At 35.4% G+C, this 20797-nt stretch overlaps 1 protein-coding gene and 1 pseudogene across 1 annotated transcript; both read left to right on the top strand.

Moving 5' to 3' along the window:
• Nucleotides 1–276: 276 nt before the first annotated feature.
• Nucleotides 277–1373, top strand: LOC117577654 (uncharacterized). Its single transcript, XM_034262541.2, has 2 exons — nucleotides 277–453; nucleotides 514–1373. Exon 2 carries the CDS (start codon nucleotides 607–609, stop codon nucleotides 1201–1203), a length of 597 nt encoding a protein of 198 aa, XP_034118432.1. The 5' UTR covers nucleotides 277–453; nucleotides 514–606; the 3' UTR covers nucleotides 1204–1373.
• Nucleotides 1374–6458: 5085 nt separating this feature from the next.
• LOC117568137 (importin subunit alpha-like) lies at nucleotides 6459–8040 on the top strand (annotated as a pseudogene).
• The last annotated feature ends 12757 nt before the right edge of the window (nucleotides 8041–20797 follow it).

Genomic DNA, 20797 nt, shown 5'->3' with positions numbered 1-20797 from the left:
TTATTTTTTTGTGCAGTTTTCCTTATTGCACTTTTTTTATATTTTTAATAAATTTCTCTCGATCTGTTCACTTTTAAATTTTGTTTCATTTTCAGCATTTTCGAAATGATTTGAACTTGTTAATAAGCTAGAGGATAATCGATACACATCAATATCGATGTCAAACAATTCTCTTCTCTTGATAATCTCTGAGATTACTGCATTTCGATGGATCATAGTAGCCTTTGATTTGGGGAATACGAGGTGACCTGTGAGGAAACGGAGCAAAAAACATTCAGTTCAGAACTGGTTGTACAGCTGTGCACACAAAAAATAAAAATTTCTCGGAAAAAATTGGAAACGAACAAAATTAAAATTTTCTCATTTTCGGTTTGCAGTTTTCGGCTTTTCCCAACATTTTGCACGGTTTTTCGGTATCTAATTGAAAGTGTTGCATTTAAACCTCTAAACCAAGTGAGTGCAAAAGTGGCGGAAATAGTTATAGCAAAAATATAAAACTTTATATATAATTAGGCGCTGAACGTAATGCAAAGAAAGTGCGGCTTAAATTAGGTAGCTTAAATTATCCGATTATTTTCGTTGGACTAAGCGCAGAACAGCAGGAAGATGGGCAAGAAAGGCGGACGGAAGAGCAAAAAGGGCAAGAAGAAGGCAACGATTGTTGCCCCCGTGATGGCACAACAAGAGTGCCCTCCATGCCCGGAGCCACCGAAGCTGATCCAGCCGCTCGATCCGTGCCCGGAGACAACGGGACCTCACGATGTGGTGCGAGCTCAGCCGAATCATTACCCGGCACTGTTGCGCATACCGGAAACGATGGCGGTGGTTGGGTCCGAGAATGGATGCTACGATAGCATCTGTAAGCTGCTGCGTGCCGGATTTCGCTGTGCGGAGCGCGTCTTTGTGATGGCACCGTGGGGCAACTATGTGGTCTTTCGCTTTCACAATAACAATGACTTCATCTATTTCCTATACGATGGCTGCACCTGCGATGTGAATCGCTTCCGTTATCTGGACCTCAGCTGCGGCACCGCCGGTTTCCTCTTCTTCAGCAACATGCACGACGTCATCAGCTACATCATTCAGTCGCGCAAGACGCGACTCTATCTCGAGAATCTCAACAAGATTGCCATCGATCAGATCGTCGAGGAGTACGGCGCTGTCACCTACACCCAGAAGGCCAAGTGCATGCGATTCGCCTAGTTGCCGCTGCTGTTGCACATTTAAATCAATTCAATTCTATTGAGAAGAAGTCGGAGGATGCAAGCAAAACCGGTTTGAGCCAAAACTTCTCGCTTCTTTACCAAACTGAACTTTCCAAATGCGCTTTTGATATGCTAAATTAATAAACAGTTTAACCTCATGGAACCCAAGGTAGCTTTGTATTTATTAAGCTAATGCTTCTATATTCCATATATATATATATTCCACATTATTGTGAAAATGACAAACGAAATGAATTAATTTATTTTCGATAGCAAGCAAATGTCACTGACAGCAAAAGCAGAGATATATTAATTAATGAAACCTCAAAAATATAATCAGGCATGCTCCGGTTTTCACTTTTCGTTTTCGTTTTCGATTTGGGACCAAAACAGCTGACTTGTGTTTTGGTTAAAAGTAAACAACGCGAAAAAATGTCTTTTGTATGTCCAATTTCGTGCGTGGATTGAACTCACTCAGGATTTTTTTATCCTGCATAGTTTATGTATGCTTCCCATGAATGAAATATATTTGCCTTTTGTCTTTTTTGCAAAGAAAGATTTGAAACTTTCTTTAAAAAAATCAGTTGAGCGGCTAATCAGCTGTTTCCCACAAAAAATGGGGATGCCACCTTTTTAATGCATTTCATTCCGGTTATTCCAACAATTTTTTTTATACACTTTTAGCACATAACTAATTAAATTAAATTAATTAATTTTTAAAAAACATATTTTACCCAACTTCAACAAATTTATCGCCATCCGTTTGATTATACAAGTATTTTTAACTTGCTTTTTCATTCTATCGAAAGTATGGCAGCTTAGGCGATAACTCATGGTGTCGGACCTATCGGTCGCTCACCAAAACGAAAATTGTTGTTGCCGACGGCAAAATTTGATATTCAAATTTGAGGTGGGGTCAGAAATTAGTCGTTTTAAAAATAATTACAAGCCTAATTGATCTGCTGGCGGTCTTAAAAGAACGACAATAAACCAATGAGTCAACTACTTTTTTTCCTTTTGCAAATAAGATCCAATTTAATATAGAAAAAGGCATTTACTTTTCATTTCGGCAAGTCAAATTTTCTCGAATTGCAATTCGAAAAAATCTTGTGAAAGTGAAAACGGGAGCACCAATTTTGTCGTTTTCGATTTCAAAACGAAAACGAAAACCGAAAGTGAAAACCGGAGCATGCCTGAATATGACAGTATGTATAAGTTCAATAAAAATAAGTAATGGATAGTTTGAGCTATCGATAATAGCAACAAATTAATAACTATCATTGATAAAAGTCACATTGAATAGTGAAAACAAAAAAGTAATAGGACAGTATATAGTTATAATATTTTTCAATAGAAGTTGCTTTAACTTGCGTTATTGATAATAGTAACTATACATTATTATTGATAAAGTTGATTCAATAAAACTAAACAAATGTGATAAAAGTTGTGTTGCTTTGAAAATCGTAAACAATTTCAAAGTAACTAACTATTGTAAATAGCACATTTTCATTGATAAATTTAATGAAATTGAGGCTAGAATAAAGTGCTCAATTTGTGTTTAGACGCCTGAAGTACCGACACCACATATTTCAGCGATGTAAACATCATTTGAAGCGTTTTGATTTTAATTTTGATTTGGTCTGTTGTTGTATTCAAAGTGCGTCACATACGCATATCTGTCGATCAGTGTTTACATTGAGTGGAATAAGTATGCGCACACACATACTAGACTCGGGGCTAACCTTGTTCGCTACTTGATACATATTTATATGAGAATGTAATAAGTTAACTACTTGGCGAGACGTGAGACGTAAAGACGTAAAGACGCAAAGCTAAATGCGAGCTCATTTGTGCTAATAAAGAAGGCAAAACACAAACGGCAGTCATAAAGCAAATATTGCAAAGTGTATTACATGTTGTTTGGTTTTGATTGGAGAGCAATGCAGCAATGCGATTCAATGTCTCTCTTCTAAAAGCCACAAGATACGAAAACTATTTACTGATCTACGAACTCAGATGAAATCCAAGCTCAAGTGGAGCAGAGCAGAGCGAAGAAACGAAACGAACCAATTGATTTTTCAAAGCGATCAAAAGCGAGCTCGTTAATTAAAACAACAATCACTGTTTGGCTGCAACATGCGACTGGCAACAGCAGCAGCAGCAGGGCAGATTGCCACTGTGGCAGCAACAACAACAACAACAACAACAGAAACAGAAACAACAACAACAACTCGAGCCAGTTAATCTCGCGTGTGTCAAGTGCTGCACTTGAGAGACCCCAAAAAGTCGTCTATGTAATTGAGAAGAACTTGATTTTGGACGCTGGCAACGCATCAAAATCAAAAACCAAAATCAACCATCCAACGATCCAACATCTGAACCCATCTGAACAATTCCATTAACAATTCCAATTCCAATCAAAGCGAATCCCATGCTCAACATTTCGCGTAGGCGTTCGTCTAATTGAGTTGCCCGAGTTAATGCTTTTGGCCATCATTCAATCACGTAATACTTTGTATTTGTGTACTCTTTATATGCAAATCTTGCATTTCAGTTTCAAATACAAATACAAATTCAAATTCAATTTCAATTCCATTTTCGTTCTTCGGTTGATTGAAATGTGATTTGCACACAAATGAATTGATTATGAAGTGACTTCTTGTTGTTCTTTTGATTGTTTTGTTGTCTTTGCGGTTAATCACTTGGCCACTTGAACATTTGATCACCTGATCGTTCAAGTGCAGCTGATGCAAGCCACAACTAAGCTGACTATTTACGATGTTTAGCACATTATATGTACCTTATATTATCTTATGCTTTATTCCCCTTGACATGAAGATGACCCCGGTGCGGCAAATTCTTTGTTAATAGAACCATTTTAAATGGAAAGATCTTATGTATTTTTTTATTTTCATAATGTGATTGACAGCAATACCAGTTAAAGTCAGATATTGAAATCAATAAAGTCTCCTCATTCACCCTGACATATGAATTTCATAAGAACTTATTTAGTGCCGCTTAAGTTCTTTATTAAGAGACAACAGAGTCGTTGTAGAATTTGCTTTAAGGAGTTATATTAATAAACATTAATAATTCCTAATAATTTAGAAAATTAATTTATTAATTTTAATGCAGTTGACAAGGATTTATGATTGGTTAAGAAAACAAGCAATAAGAGCATAAGACATACAGCTGTGAACTTTAAAATAGAAGTTCGACAAACACACAACTGTATATAACGGTTTAGTTGCATATTTATTTAAGAATATTGAATTTGTGCTCATTTGTTAATAGTATATTTTAATTAACCGCGTAGGTCGTCAGCACTGCTATTTCAAAGTTCACAAATGTATATGGAGACAAATTGCTTATGACTTTACTTTATTCTATGTTATTTAACTTCTTTCATAAAATATTTTTTTATTTAATCATATTAATTTTATACCTTTTTATTATTCCATTACATCATTATATTATTTTTATTATTTAAGTATTTGCAATTAATTATTTTTCCATTTCATTACTTCTTATTTTACTATTTTATTATGTCATGATTTTTATGATTTTAGATAATTTCAGATAAAAATTGTAGAAGTTATTATCTATGGTATATTTTGAATGTAGTATTTACTATGTATGGTATATCAATGTGCGAAATATAGACTTTGGTATATTTGGTATAGTATACATGCGGTATTTTAATTTGGTATATGTTGCTTTTATCTCACTAATTTTTTTCATTGTTTGTTATTTAATTTTTTTGTATTTTATCATTTCAATACTTTATTACTTTACTATTTTATTATTTCAGTATTTTCTAACTTCATTTCTTTATTCTTTTATTTGATTATTTCATTATAAAGTAACTATTTGATTATTTTTCTTTTATTTTGTTATTAGATATTTTACTATTTTATAATTTAAGTATTTATTATTATTATTACAAGTCAATCATTTTATCATATTATTATTTATTTATCTAATAAACTTACCTCAGCTATCTCCACAACAAATAACCAAAACACATGTCTTTCATTACGCTCTCCAATTTGACATTGAAATTATTTAAATATTGAATATGTTATAAAATATATTACTATTATTTTTTTTGCAATCAACTGCCTAACTAGCTGTGTAATCTATCAAAATCAAGCAAGGTAAGACACACAAAATAGCTAATCACTTCAAAAAGAGAGAGAGACAGAGATGAAGAGATGAACAAGATTTGATAGTTCACTTTGTGTGCGCTTAATGGAGACTTCACTCGCTGAAGCTGAAGCTGATTGCCCCATAATCTGTGATTTTTTCCATCGCGAGTGCCCCAATTATGTATTCTGTAATAAAGGCTTTTGTCTGCGAATAACAAATACGAAATACGTCTAGTCTTCGCATTTATCTATGAAATGTCTTCTGCCGCGGAGCTTACGTAACTCTTAATTGCCAAACGGGGACGGGCTGTCTCTGCATTGTTTTTCTTTTTCTTTATCCATTTTTTTTGGCAGCTTCTCAGTCGCAAAAGTTTAATTGGCAATTGACACAGAAAATCATTGGCAAAACGGAAGTTCATTAGGCTTTGTCTTGCCTCACGATGCGATCCAAAGCGATGCGACCATTTATTATGTAAGCTCATCTAAACATTAAATGCTTGCCAAGCTGAGCCCTGAGAGGTTAGTCGAAGTCTCAGACGACTGGCGACTGCAACTTCTACAAGCTTCTTCTTATTCGGTGTTCTGTGTGGCAACAACAACAACAACAAAAACAACATTGTTTAATTCAACTAAACAATGGCGCATCGATAAAAATTGCAAATATTTACGCAAAACAATGCTCGTCTCTAATAGAAGCGAAGAACAGTGGAACAACTCTGATTCATTTTGATTTCATTAGTATTTCAATGCACTATAAATATATGTAATAAAAAATGATTTCACAAATTTAATGGTTATTTAATTGTTGAAAATAATATCAATGCTTACATATATTGTATATCACTATCAATAACTAATGCCAGCAGTGCATTATCACTAACATTTGCACTGCACAAATTATGTTTAATAACATTGACAATATATTCTCGAATTTCTATTCCTTCTCTTTCTGTTCTATTCAGACTTGTCAATATCTTTCCTTACAAACTTTTTTAGCGCAAATCAAAGTAGTCATCGGAAACCAATTCTCTGCTACGTTCTCCGTAAGATTACAATCATTTACATCAGTTTTATTTCGATTTTAAAGGTGTTAAAGGTGCTGTAAACTCCTATTTTAATTATCAAAAAAGAACTACAAAAGAACTACAAAAAAAATCACTACAAGGCAAACTCTCTTAAGACCCAGGACTCGCGCATGCGTCACCATGAGGTGACCATCGAGTTGCGCACATCTAAGAAAGAGGATCACCTCATCTCACCTCTCAAGGAGATCAACGGCCAATCGCCAGGGCAACTGTCGGTCGATGAGATTGTGATTGCCATGAACAGCAAGGATCAGGAGCGACAGTTCCTGGGTATGCAGCAGGCCGGCAAGATGCTAAGTCGTAAACACAATCCGCCCATTGATCTGATGATTGGGCATGGCATTGTGCCAATTTACATTAGCTTCCTTCAAAATACTGGCAACACCATGCTGCAATTCGAAGCCGCTTGGGCCCTGACCAATATCGCCTCTGGCACATCTGAGCAAACTCGTTGTGTGATAGAACAGGATGCAGTGCCGCATTCTATTGCCCTGTTGCAGTCCAAGTCCATAAATCTGGCTAAGATGGCTATTTGTGCACTCGGAATCATTGCTGGCGATGGCGCCGCGGCACGTTACATTGTTACAATAATGTGATCGATGGCATCTTGCCACTAATCAATAATGACACACCCATCTCGTTCCTACGCAACATTGTCTGGCTCATGTCAAACTTGTGTCGCAACAAGAATCCATCGCCACCCTTTGAGCAGGTGAAGCGCTTGTTGCCAGTACTGTCTCAATTGCTTCTTAGCCAAGACGTCCAGGTGTTGGCCGCTGCCTGTTGGGCACTCTCCTACGTCACTGACGATGACAACCACAAAATACAGGCGGTCGTCGATACGGATGCAGTGCCAAAGCTGGTGAATCTTCTCAAGACCGATGAACCCAGTATCATTGTGCCTGCCCTTCGTTGTGTGGGCAGCATAGTAACTGGAACAGATCAGCAGACCGATGTGGTTATAGCCTCGAATGGTTTGCCCAAACTAGGCTTGTTGCTGCAGCACCCCAAGGGTAATATTGCCAAGGATTGACTGTGAGCAACATTACAGCCGGCAATCAGAAACAGATTCAGGCGGTAATCGATGCGGGCATCTTTCACCAGATTCGTCATGTGCCTGAGAAGGGCGATTTCAAGGCACAAAAAGAGGCAGCTTGGACAGGGACCAATACTACCACTTCGGGTACACCCGAGCATATTTTGGAATTAATAGAAAAGAACAAGATATTGAAGCCCTTCATTGATTTGCTGGATGCCAAAGATCCCCGCACCATCAAGGTGGTCCAAACAGGACTTTTCAATCTCTTTGCATTTGCTGAGGAAATGGGGACACCGAAAATCTATGCCTGATGTTGGAGGAGTTGGGCGGTCTCGATAAGCTGGAGGCATTGCAGCTACACGAGAACGAAGAGGTCTACAAGAAGGCCTATGCCATCATTGATACCTACTTCAACACTGGCGACGACGAGGCCGAGCAGAAACTTGCGCTCCAGGAGGTTAATGGCGCATTCGAGTTTAATGCCACACAGTTAAAGGCGCCCGAGGGTGGATATTTCTTCTAATAAAAATCACAAGTGCCAACCATCACATATGTATATATACCATACACACTTTTTGTTTTTCGTCATATGCGATCGCGCCTATACTACAAATGCACACACAATCTATACTGTCTTGCAACTCCAAGTTAATAGTCTTTCAATGATGCCCTTCCACACTGTACCGCAGTCGGCCATGAAAACGCATCTTAGGCGCGTTGCTAACTACTTTCCATTGATTCGCACACACACCCATACAAGCACATCTACACACACACACACACGGACCACATTCTAAATGCCACCTAACTGCGATGGGTGTCCTTACACTGTTTTACACTGATACACGGATGGACGCAGCCTGTTGCGTTTGCATGGCTGAATGTGTGTTTGGAGTGTGTGCTTTATTCCATTTTGAATTACACATCAATCTTTTCGAATGTATAGTTAGTCTGTTAAAATATTTATTGACTATGTATATGTACACTTGTGAGATCAACACAAACTTTTAATAGTCGGTAATTAAACAATCCAGTCAACGGATAATACAAATTATAAACAAAAAAAACACATTTTTCAAAACTACAATATTGAAATTCGAAATTCATAAAAAAAAAAATTAAATAAATCTTGATTGAAAAGTCAATTGATTATCTTGATATTAAAAACTTTTCGATCTTAAATACAGAAAGACTGAAAACTAGAATCGTAGTTGGAAAAATTCTTAAAATAAAATTACATTCAGTCAGTGTTTTCAGATTATGAGACCTTTTTTAAAGATCGAAATGCTCTCAAATTGAAGAATTTTGTTCATGTTTCCTAAACCCAGAATTTACAATCTAGGCAATGCGAATGTTAGAATTCCCTTCCTCTAAAATATGTATATTCCTTAAATTAAATATTTTATATTTACTTAAAACTAACATAATTAAATAAGAAATAAAATGAAACAGTTAAAATAAAATGAGAAATATAAATTAATTAAATAAAATAAATATAATGATTAATTTAGCAAAGATGCATACAAAAAATTGGAAGAAAAGTAATGAAAAACATTAGTAAGTTCAATAAAGGAAATAAAATGATTAAATGAAATAAGATACATAAAATTTAAGCAAAATAAAAAAAATAAATAAAACACTAAAATTGTTTATTAATTTACTTTATTTAACTTAATTTCCTTGTTATCTACCACTTATATATTTTAGTTTGCTTATTTAATGAATTCTTATTTGATTTAATCATTTTATTTCTTTTTCTTTCTTTTCTTTGAAATGAACTTCAACACATTCTTCTCTTGCCTCACTGTTGCAAGTCATTGAGCGTTGGCGCACGATCGCGATAAGCGCGACCCACAACAATTGAGTTGCAGTTGATACATAAATATGAAGAGCAGCAGCAGCTGCTGCAGAGGCAGCCACAACTCCACTCCACTCGACTCAACTCTATACGACTCGACTCACTGACTGACTGACTTCTTGACTGCCTGACTACTTGAATGACTGAATGACTGACTGACCCAGCGAGCCGCACCTCTTGCTGCCTCTTGTAACGGTAACTGCAACCGTAAAACAAAAACAGAAACAAATTCAATCTCAGCGATTTGCAATTGTTTTCCATTTGCTTAAGCATTTTGACCGTTAGTTTGTTCGCCTGTCTTGGCTGTTGTTATGCAAATTAATGCAGCCATTGTCTTTGGCATCACCTTTGTCCGCCTTATGGCAACTTTTCGCCAGCCCATCAGCCGCCGTCCAACTCTTGTCCTTGACATGCGACCCGCCAAAAGGAGCAACAACAACGACAACGACAACAATAACAACAACAGCGACAACGATTTGTGACAACCTGCGTTGGTTTATGGCCACGACTACGCTTCTGTGGCTGTGGCATGTGGCATGTGGCAGCATGAGTGCTGTTATTATAATAAATGAATGCAACGAACGCTTAAAAAATTCTTAGCATCGAGTTCGTTGCCTAAGTCTTTCGTTTATTGTTGCGTTGGCGTCGCAGTCGTTGTCAATGTTTTGGCTGTTGTCGTCGCTGCGCATAATTTGTCCGCAACTTTTGGTTTAGGTTTCGTTTCCTACTCAACGCCCCGCCCCAGCCCCCCCCGCTGTCCCAGCAACGAGCCCAGAGCCAAAGCAAATTGCTTCCTTATTTGTATGTGCGATACATTGTACACATTGAGCACATTGTGCCTCGACGTCCCAGAGCAATCGTATTTGTATACCCGGGCAGACAAAAGCATTTGTTGCCTTAGCTTACAAAGAAGTACTTATGCTAAAGCAATATTCAGTACGACACAGTGGGGCAAGGGTGCTAAAAAAAAGTCAAAGGAAAATTAAAAAGCCGAAATATGTGACTCAATAGTGATAAGAACATTAATAGCATTATTTGAATACGATTTTCTTGCAACAGTTGATCTATATTCATTTACAAATTTTAAGTAGTTGGAAGTAACATTTAGGATGATCAAAGTTTTAAGGGATATTTGAAAGTTCCATAAATAATAATATATACAAATGTTACTCTAAATTAAAATATACAATCAGCAGTTATGTAAAATTTGGAAAAGAATAATTTAAAATTAAATAAAAAAAAGGATAAATAAATCGATTTATTATTTTAACGAAATGCGAATTTGTGAAATGCGTAATTTTGAAAATTATAAAAAATTAATAAATTGTTTAGCACCAAAGAAAAATTGTTCTTAGAAAAGACTGAAAAAGTTTAGATCGATTATATGTATATCTATTACTTTGCATCTCTAGTATAGTGACCCTCTTGCACTCATAAATTAATGTCTTTCTCAATACTTAAAATCACAAAGTAAGCTTTAAAGAATGAGATAAAATGTGGAATTTCAAATCGAATTTTTCTTAGTAAAAACTGATAAAATGAAGATGGATATTTCACGTAACATTATAGATTATATAGACTACTCTAGTTTCAGTAGTGGAACTATTTGCACTCATTGATGCCCAAAAAACAAGTAAGAAACCTACAGTCCAGTGTGCTTCATTGTAAGGTACCCGCTATTCATTGTGAATAAAAGCAGAACTGTGCGGTATTAATCTTAAAATATACCGAATTAATATACCGCAAAATTCTACAAATTAGTATATTTGTATATTGTTAATTAAAAGATATGCCGAATTAATATACGGTAACATCTTAAAAAATATACCAAAATGTATATTTGGTATATTAATATAGTACTACATGCAAAATACACCATAGAGTGCAAAATATACCAGATTTTCAGCCAAACCTACTAAGACTTCTACAATTTTCATCTGATCGCAAACAATTTCTCGGGTGAATTTTAAAATATAATTAAAATGTTGAATGGCAAAAAATGTGTTAGTTATTTTTTTTAAATTTTTCATCAAAGACTTAAAGTTTATATAAGATTAGTAGCGTTTTTCTTATATTATTTACTATACATTTAGCAGTTGATTCAATCTAATCTTACATTCGCACCACTGTGCATAGCTGTGTTGAGAAATGCCCGATGCTTCTATGTACTAGCAAAGTTTAGGTTTTCATTTTTTTGGGATTGCTTTACGCTCTCTATATTGTGTGTTGTTTGGTATGTGTATATGAGTGTGTGTGTGGAGACGCTGTGGGCGTTCAATTGGCTCCATACACAATTCGCTTGGCCGCCCTCTAATCTTATCGCCTCAAATTGATCGCAACTTTGGCGGGCGGGCGCTTAAGTGGTCGTCGCCATCGTCGTCGTCGTCGTCGTCGTCTTAGAATCGCCAAATTTGGGTGCGCCATAGTGAACAATAGGGTAGGCAGCTACTCGACTTGTGAGTGGGCCTTACACTCGCAACTGAACTGAGACTGAGGCTGAGGCTGAACTGGAACCCCGATTGTCGATCAGCGATCTCCATTGTCGTATCGGTTCGGTCCCAAGCCGCCCTGCTCCACGTTATCCGTTCATCAATCAATCACACTCGACGACGCTGACAATCATTGGCCATTGGCTTATGGCATGAGCAAAAAAAAATAACATACAAAATAACACAAAATAAATGGAATAGTAACAAATTGAACTCATGAGAGCTATCGTTAAAGAGACAAAACTAATTCGTGACACGAAAAATTAAAAGGAAAATTTAATCGAAAATTAAAGAAAAAATGTATAAAATATTTCAAGATTTATTAACGTGAAAACATAATGCAAAATTACTATTACAATAGAATGATTATTTTCTACTATGAAAATACAATTTATTAGTTTTGAAATAATAATTTTCAAAGTTTAAAAGTATTTATATTATGCTTTAAATAAAATTTCATTATCTACAAATTTCCTCATAAAAAATATTTGCAACAAGTTGAAGAAATTGAAGAAATCTAACACACACATCGCTAGGCACGACTTTTGGTCTCTCGGGCTCTCGACTCAATTAAACGTTAATGAAAACATATTTTAATGGCAATTGTTGGTAATTTGTTTGTTTGCTTGTCGTGTGCTGGCTTGGCTATTCATTTTTCATATTGATACGTTTCTGCGTGGTATTTTGTGGGTTCTTTGCGGCATTTCGGAACATTAGAATCAAGTCAGCTTCAGCCTTGAGATCATCGATTGTTGTTGGCTTGAACCCAACGTGGCATGAGGCTAAAAGACTAACAGACTATATGCCATATGGCATAAAAGTCTGGCTATGCTTGGTGTCCCTGTCCGGATAAACCGGATAAATCCGTATAATATATACAATTTGTACGGCTTGTCCAAGTGATTCGATTCGATTCGACGTGACGCGACGCGACTTGACTTGACTTGACTTCACTTCAATTGAATTGTATTGAATTGAATTGAATTGAAATTCACTTCACTTGTCGCATTTTGTTTTGTCTATTTATTTATGAGCTTTTTGTTTTCATCCCGTCAAGTGTCTAATGCCATTCAACTCTCTCTTCCACTCGCTGTCTCGCTCTCTTCTCACCGTTTGACATTTCACTGAAAGTCAAGGTCGCCATCAGCTCAACGTCGACTTAAAAGTTCCCCTTGCGATCGGAGTCAAGTGTCTAGCTTGCTTCTAGCATTCATCGATCATCGATAAACGATCAATGATCTGTTAGAAGCAAGCGCAATCGCAATCGTCTTGCGACCATGTAACTGACATTTCGCTGTGACATTTGACAGCACTTTGACAATCATAGGACATTTATTATGCATTCGCCATGTGGTCCCCATCGATCCATCGACCGATCGATCGAAGTCATGATCAACATCGCCATCTCTATCTCCAACTCAATCTCGTAACTGCATTGAGCAACAACTTTCGAATGTCAAAACAATGCTCGACTTGTTTTTTTGTCATTTTATGATTTACAAGAAAAACCACAACATAAGTACAACATTTGTGTCAATCTTTGAATGCCAATGGGTATGAGGATTAGAGATGATAATCTTGAACTCAAATGCAGCTAATGAAGTTATAATTATTTTATTTGTGAATATAGAAATTCAATCAGAAATTATGATCTAAATTAACTTCACAAATTTTAGAATAAAGAGAATATAACAATTTAATCTTTAATATTTATCTAAATTATATTCATCTTCAAACTAAAGAAGTTGCTACGTTTTGGCTGGATAAGAAATATACTGATTACATTTCTATACCAAGATTATTCTAAAATTTGTGATGGTTATTTCGATAACAACAATAAATACGATTCTTTTAGGATTTTGCTGCATAAGTCTGCGAATTTCTTTCCCATGACTGAAGATGCCACACAACAAATCCGATCAATTTGAGGCGTGGAATTCCCAAGTTGTGTCGAAGTCGCAGCTAAAGTCTAAGTCTAATCGTGCTGCCATTGAGCGCAGCAAATGAAATTTTCTCTAGTCTTTTGTTTAGTTTATTGCAGATTCCCATCCAAGAAAAAAACTAATAAAAAAAATCAAGCAAACCTTGAAAACAGCTGTAAACAGAATTGACATCAAAGGCATGACTTAGAAATACCCTAGAGTAGTAGACTACAATGAAGTAGTAACAGTATTGCTGATTATAAAAAAGGTCAAGAGATTACAGAAGAACTGTAAAGTAACTAAAATTAAAGATCATAAATTATATCATCCTCGATTTGTTGTGTTATCTACAGCAGTCGCTGCCGCAAGTTATGTTTGCACTTTGAACTTATTGTCAGAGGATAGTATAACTAAGCAAAGACACAACTGAAAAATACCCTAGATAATCCATATAATGTAAATTATATAATAAAGCTTAAGCTTCATCATCAACAACATAAAATTTGTTAGCAATTAATTTAACGTATTAATATTTAGCTTGGAATCAATTTTAAATTACTAATTAAATTGATTAAATAATATACTAAGACGCAAAATTCGCTCAAGAATACAATTAAGATGTCATACAGAATAGTTTATGTAATGTTGCAAATAAGTAATCTAATAAGTAATAATTATAGAGAATACTTTTTTTTAATCTTTTAACCTTTCGTTTAACTCTTGCAAAAAAAAAGTTGACTAACTAAAAACAATATACATAGAAAATCAAAAATCAAAAGTCAAAAAACATCGATCAAGATTCAATATTTTCGTTTTAACTAATGTCAGAAAAAAGTACTTTCGAAATTTCAAACTAAAAAAGATTGTGAATTTGAAAGAAAAATAATAATAATTTGTAATTTTGAATTTAAATGAAATATCGAGAACTGATTTTTCTGAAAGTGTTTATAAAGTGAATATAAATTGAAATACTATAAAGCCGCGTCTACACGACTATTGTGATTGTTTATTTTGGAGGGTATTGAAAAGGTCAATTTCCGTTGCTGTGCAATAATCAAATTACAGAGCAAATACAAATACATGCAGCTGCCTTTTGCCTCTGCTTCTGCCTCTGCCTCTGCCTCTGCCTCAATCTCAGTCTCAGTCTGAGTTGTCTCTGCTGCTGCTGTTGTTGGGGGCGGTGGCAGGAAGCAAAGGGGCGCCAAAAAAAGTTAACTGAGCAGCTTCTTCAGCGCAGCAACGAGGAGTGGTTGCATCTTCCCCCGCTTCCCGCTGCCCCTCCCGCTGTTCCCACTTAATGTTGTCTAATAACCCATTTTGTCTATTAAATGTTGCCGCTTTGGAATGCTGAGATTTTTCTGCTTTGCAGCAGCAGCAGCAATATTTTTCCTGACATTTAAAAAGAGAGAAATAGCAAAAAAATAAAAAAAAATACAAGACACGGCTGCAGCCAGTTGCTGTTTTTTGTTTGGTGTGGCAAGTGGTCGCACTCCCTCCCCCGCTCCCTGCCACCGTTGTGTTCCCTCTTCTCCGAGTTGTCCCATTTAAAAGAGACGTGGCGCATCGACTGACTGCTTGACTGTTGCCACATTGGCTGCGTTGAATCGATCGGCAAACGCTGATTGGAGCAGTGGACGCCAGGCTAAAGAGAGAGAGAGGAGAGGGGGGGCTGAACCGAAGGGGGTCTTGAGGTGTCTTGCGACAAATGTTTCTATTGTAAAAATTGCGCCCTTTCACGTTCGCCGCAAATGTCAGGCCGTGTGGCAGCTGCTCAAATTAATTGCCACATGCCGCCAGTCAACTGCAAACACCAAAGCAAAAGGAGAGTGGGAAGGAGGGAGGGGGGACACCCTACACTCGGCGCAGACAGACTTCAAATGCTGACCCTGTCAACCTATTCACATTTCGGCAATGGCAGCAGACGACTTTGTATATGGTGGCATGCCACACAAAGCCGCATTAAATTATACACAAAAAGTCATCAAAAAAATGTTGCCGCCGTGCAGCACAGTGAAGGAAGGAAGGAAGGGAGTGGGCAATGGCAAAGGGAAGGGGAAGGGGAAACAGTTGAGTCAGTGGCTCTTGGGTCGCCTTTTTGGGGCTGGGCTGGGGCTGAGACCGAGACCAAGACTTCGACTTCGACTAAGTTTCGGGGGCCGAGTTTTGGGGCTGGGCTGGCATCGGAAACCGCAGAAGCCGCAGTTGCAACTCGCTGCAACTTGCAACTTGCAGTTCGTTCTATTGTTTTGTTTACCTTTAGATTGGATTTGCTTTTTTGGCTTTTGAGCTTTGGTTTTTTCTAAGTTTTCTTGGCGTTTTTTTTGTCTTGTGGTTTGCTGCTTGCTTTATGCGCTTCATGCAACATTAGTCAATGACACTCGCTGTCTATAAGTTGCTGCTTCTGTTGCATGTTGTTGCTGCTTGTTGCGAGTGCTGGTGGCTGCTTGCAACATCATCTTGCATCTTGCGTCAATGCGCTGAAATTATTATATTTCGTGAATTTATGCAATGCGCTGACAACTGATGCCCCTCGCTTCACTTCGCCACGAAGCTTTTCCTATAGATTATCTTGGACTGACGGCCCTTCCTTCTTTTATTTGTTGTGCTATGGCTTTAACATTCCTGAATTCATCTATTGCTTCCGAGCAATAAAACTGAATTTAGAATGAACTTTTCTTGAAGGCATGAACTTAATAGCTTCATAAATTCAAGTTAGGTAAAATAAAACTCTATAAATTTGAAAATATTTTACAAAATGTTTTTCTATATATTTTATTAATATTACGAAATTTTACACATATTTTTGTAAGGTTTCTATACTAAGATGTTGCTAATATTATAGAAGAAATAAGACTTTTCATTTTACAATAATAATGCGGTGAATTTCTTAAAAATAAGAATATATTATAAATACATCCAAATACAATATAAATTAATTATATTTGCAGCTTAATACCTATATAACTTAAATAGAGCTCTAACGATATTTTTGTTTTATTCAAATAACAATTCCATTAAGTTTATTATTGCCTTGAAATCCAGAATCGAAACAAAAAAAAAATATTACTTTAAGGATTGCAAAAAAAACACATTAAATTATATATACAACAAAATATTTAATTTCATTTAAAAATAATTTCATAATATTTATTTTTATTAAAATATTAAGTTCAGCATTAAAAATCACATTGACTAATATGTTTTTCTATTCTATATTCTGCATCTAAAATTATGAGTTTTCAAACTGCAAGCACAACAAAATATTAAAATATATCATATACCTTTAAAATATTGATTTTATCAAATAACAATCTAAGCATTGTAATCCAAAATTAAATTAACAAAAGTAAATACTACTTCATGTACTGGTAAAAAAAAGATTAACTTTTTACTGTAATCACAACATAATATTTCATTACAATTATTTTAAAAAATATCAATTTAAACATTAAATATAAAATTGACAAAACCAATGTGTTTTTCCATTCTATATTCTGCCACAAAAATTATGAATTTTCAAATTGCAAGCACAACAAAATATTAATATATATCAATATACTTATAAAATATTGATTTTATCGAATAACAATTGAAATTCAAAATTAAATTAACTAAAGTAAACATTACTTCATGTAAAAAAAAAGGTTAACTTTTTACTGTAATCACAACATAATATTTCGTAACATTTATTTTCATCAAATATCAATTGAAACATTAAATATAAAATTGACAAAACTAATATGTTTTTCTATTCTATATTCTGCATCTAAAATAATGAGTTTTTAAACTGCAAGGACAACAAAATATTAAATATTAATATATTAATATACTTCTAAAAATTAATTTTGTAGAATATCAATTTAATGCATTGAAATCCAAAATTAAATTAACTAAAGTCAACATTACTTCATGTAAAAAAAAGATTAACTTTTTAACTGTAAACACAACATAATATTTGATTACATTTGTTTTAATCCAATATCAATTCAAACATTAAATATAAAATTGAAAAAACTAATATGTTTTTCCATTCTATATTCTGCCACAAAAATTATGAATTTTCAACCTGCAAACATGAGTTGAAAAGCAGAAAATTCCCAGCATCGTTTTTTTTTGGCAAGTTATGAATGCTTGGCGAACCGGTTCAGCGACAGATTCTACGAGTATGACAAAAGCCCACGACGAAAGTTGTGCAAATCAAAGCGACGAAGTTGTTGCATCCCCAACGCATTGCACATCAGCAGCCAAAGCCAAGCAACAGCAGCCACATGTGTGGCAACGACAGCGACAGCAGCAATAACTAATTACCCATGGCAACAACTTGCTGCCACATAATGTGGCAAATGCAAACTGCGAAATGCAAATGGAAATACAAATGGCATGGCACATTAGCAATTCGACAGGAAGTCTCTCGCTGCATGCCGCTGATGTCATCGAAGAAATTCAATTCGATTCGATTCGATTCGCGTTTCGTTTCGTTTCAATAATTGCAAATTGTGAAAAATTGCTAAGCAGCAACAGCAACAGCAACAGCTGCAACATTGGAGGAGGGCAATTTACGCGCTTTTGGCCAACAGGAAACTTGTTGTTGCAACTTGCAACTTGCAACTTGATGCCCCTGCCACCGCCTCTAGCTGCCGCTGCTGTTGGGGTTGACACATTTTGTCAATTGGCATGATTATGTTGTCTCTAGTCTCAAGTCTCCTCAGCTCAGTTCAGCTCAGTTGTTGCTGCTGTTGCCACAGTTGTTGGCTGCAGATGTTGCCGCTCTTGTTGCTGTTGCAGTTGAAGTTGCAGTTGTTGTTGCTGTTGTTGTTGCACTCATAACTAACGCAATTGATTGGACGGCAAGTGAAATTGGTTTCGCTTCGCAGTAAAAGCGTGCGACTTTTCTTTTCCTTTTTATACCCGGTCAAAAAACACGCTCGCAGGGTATAAGAAAATGTTGGCAATGGGGAGAAGAAACCAGAGAAATTGTGTTGATTGTTAAAAAAAAAAACATGTTGAATAATTAGAAAACTTTATTCGATTTTAAAAAAGAGTATTCACATGTTTAAAGAGAAGGAAAATAGATAGACCAACATTGCCATTCTACTCAAAAAGAAAAAAAAAACTAGATTAAAAGTAATCTTAATTGCAAATCTTAATTCACGATTTTATTCGTGATTTTAGCAGATGAATTGAACTTAGCGATAGCAAACAAATACACGCTACCCATTGTGAATAAAAGCAATAGAGTGCGGTATTAATTTTAAAATATACCTAATGAATATACAGCAAAAATACCTAAAATACCAAAGGCTACATATGGTATATTGATATAGTACAATTTAAATAAAATACATAAAATTAGTAGAGGAAAATCTCAAAATGAATAAAAGCAAAAAAGTGCGGTATTAATTTTAAAATATACCTAATGAATATACAGCAAAAATACCTAAAATACCAAAAACTATATATGGTATATTGGTATAATGTAACAATTTAAATAAAATACATAAAATTAGTAGTGGAAAATCTCAAAGTGAATAAAAGCAAAAAAGTGTGGTATTAATTTTAAAATATACCTAATTAATATACCGCAATAGTACAAAAATTTAAATAAAATACATAAAATTAGTAGAGGAAAATCTCAAAGTTTAACATAATTTCAACTTCAAATGCAGACTCTAAATATTTCTTCGTATATAGTATTTTTAGCGGGTAACTTGCAGTCAGGTGTATTCGAAAGTTGCTTGCTTAGTAGTTGTTCCTGCGTGTAGAGTTGTAAGAGAGAAGAGAAGAGTGAGAAGTGGAGAGAGGGGAGAGGGGAATGAAGCGAAACGTCGTGCGGCTTTTCTCAGCAACATTGATTTCCTCTTTCATGGCCGGTTAACGCTGCGCCGCTGTTGCACAGTTGCACAGTTGCAGTTGCACAGTCGCACACAAAATGTTTCCTGCTCCGCAGCAAATCGTGCACAGCTCTCCCCCACCCTCCATCCCCTCTTTCACTCTTCTTGTTGCTGCTGTTGTCAGAGTGCTCATTTTGGAGACTCGACAAAATTGTCAACATTTACGGGTATTTTTCAATTTGCATGCCACATGAGGCACACACACATACACACACATAGACAGATAGACAGTCACAAAAGACAATTTCACTTTCGCTGACAATACACAAAACTCTCTCTGTGCCTCCGCACACAGATTTCCACCACATTTTTCCACTCCAAATTGACAGCTTTTTCGTGGTTTACATCGATTCTGCATGTTCCTCCCCCCAGTCCCCTTCTCCTTATCCCCCTTCATCGCACTCGCCCTCGCTTTATCTCTTCCTTTGATTTTATTGTAATGCGCCAAAAAGGAAAGTCTTGAAGCGAGCTGCCATAGATGTAAGTTGATAAGTAAGTTGTTCGCCTGTCGAAAGCGCAAGCAACAAAAAGTCAACAGTTTTTCATAGACAAATCCATTAAAATTACTCAAGCAGCATAAGTGTTAAGTGTTGAATTATTTCAAAATTTGCTAAGTAATAAGACTCAAAGTTTATTAAGAATTTTCAAAGCAGCTGACAAGGTAACTAGATTTAAGTTACAAGTTCAACAATATTTTCTTTAAAAGCAAATTAATTTCAAAATCAAATGCGTGCAATATAAGCTATCAACATTTACTAAAAATACTTATAAATACCTCAAATAGTATTGTTATTTATTATTGAAATTAATCTTTTATTAAACACAAAGAAATCCTAGGATCTAATACATGCTCTGAATATGTAACTAACTAAAAAGATTGAGTCATTCTTTATGAATTAACCATTTGACTGTTTAAAAATGCATCACAAAAATATATTTCATATTATTTATATTCGATATTATGAAAAGTTTGAACTATTTTATATAAATTAATCACTTATTTGATTATTTAAGACTGCACCATAAAAATATATAATATAATATTATATTTTATTTATATTTCTTTCATCAAGCTAAATCAAATACTCAGTTCAAGCGCAACAATTGCCCAAGAGAACAAGCCAAAGAAAAGATTATGTGCGTCAATCGAAAATCTCAAC

The sequence above is a fragment of the Drosophila albomicans genome, chromosome X (genome assembly GCF_009650485.2).
Source record: "Drosophila albomicans strain 15112-1751.03 chromosome X, ASM965048v2, whole genome shotgun sequence".
Classification (NCBI taxonomy): domain Eukaryota; kingdom Metazoa; phylum Arthropoda; class Insecta; order Diptera; family Drosophilidae; genus Drosophila; species Drosophila albomicans.
This window is presented reverse-complemented; position numbering and strand designations above follow the sequence as displayed.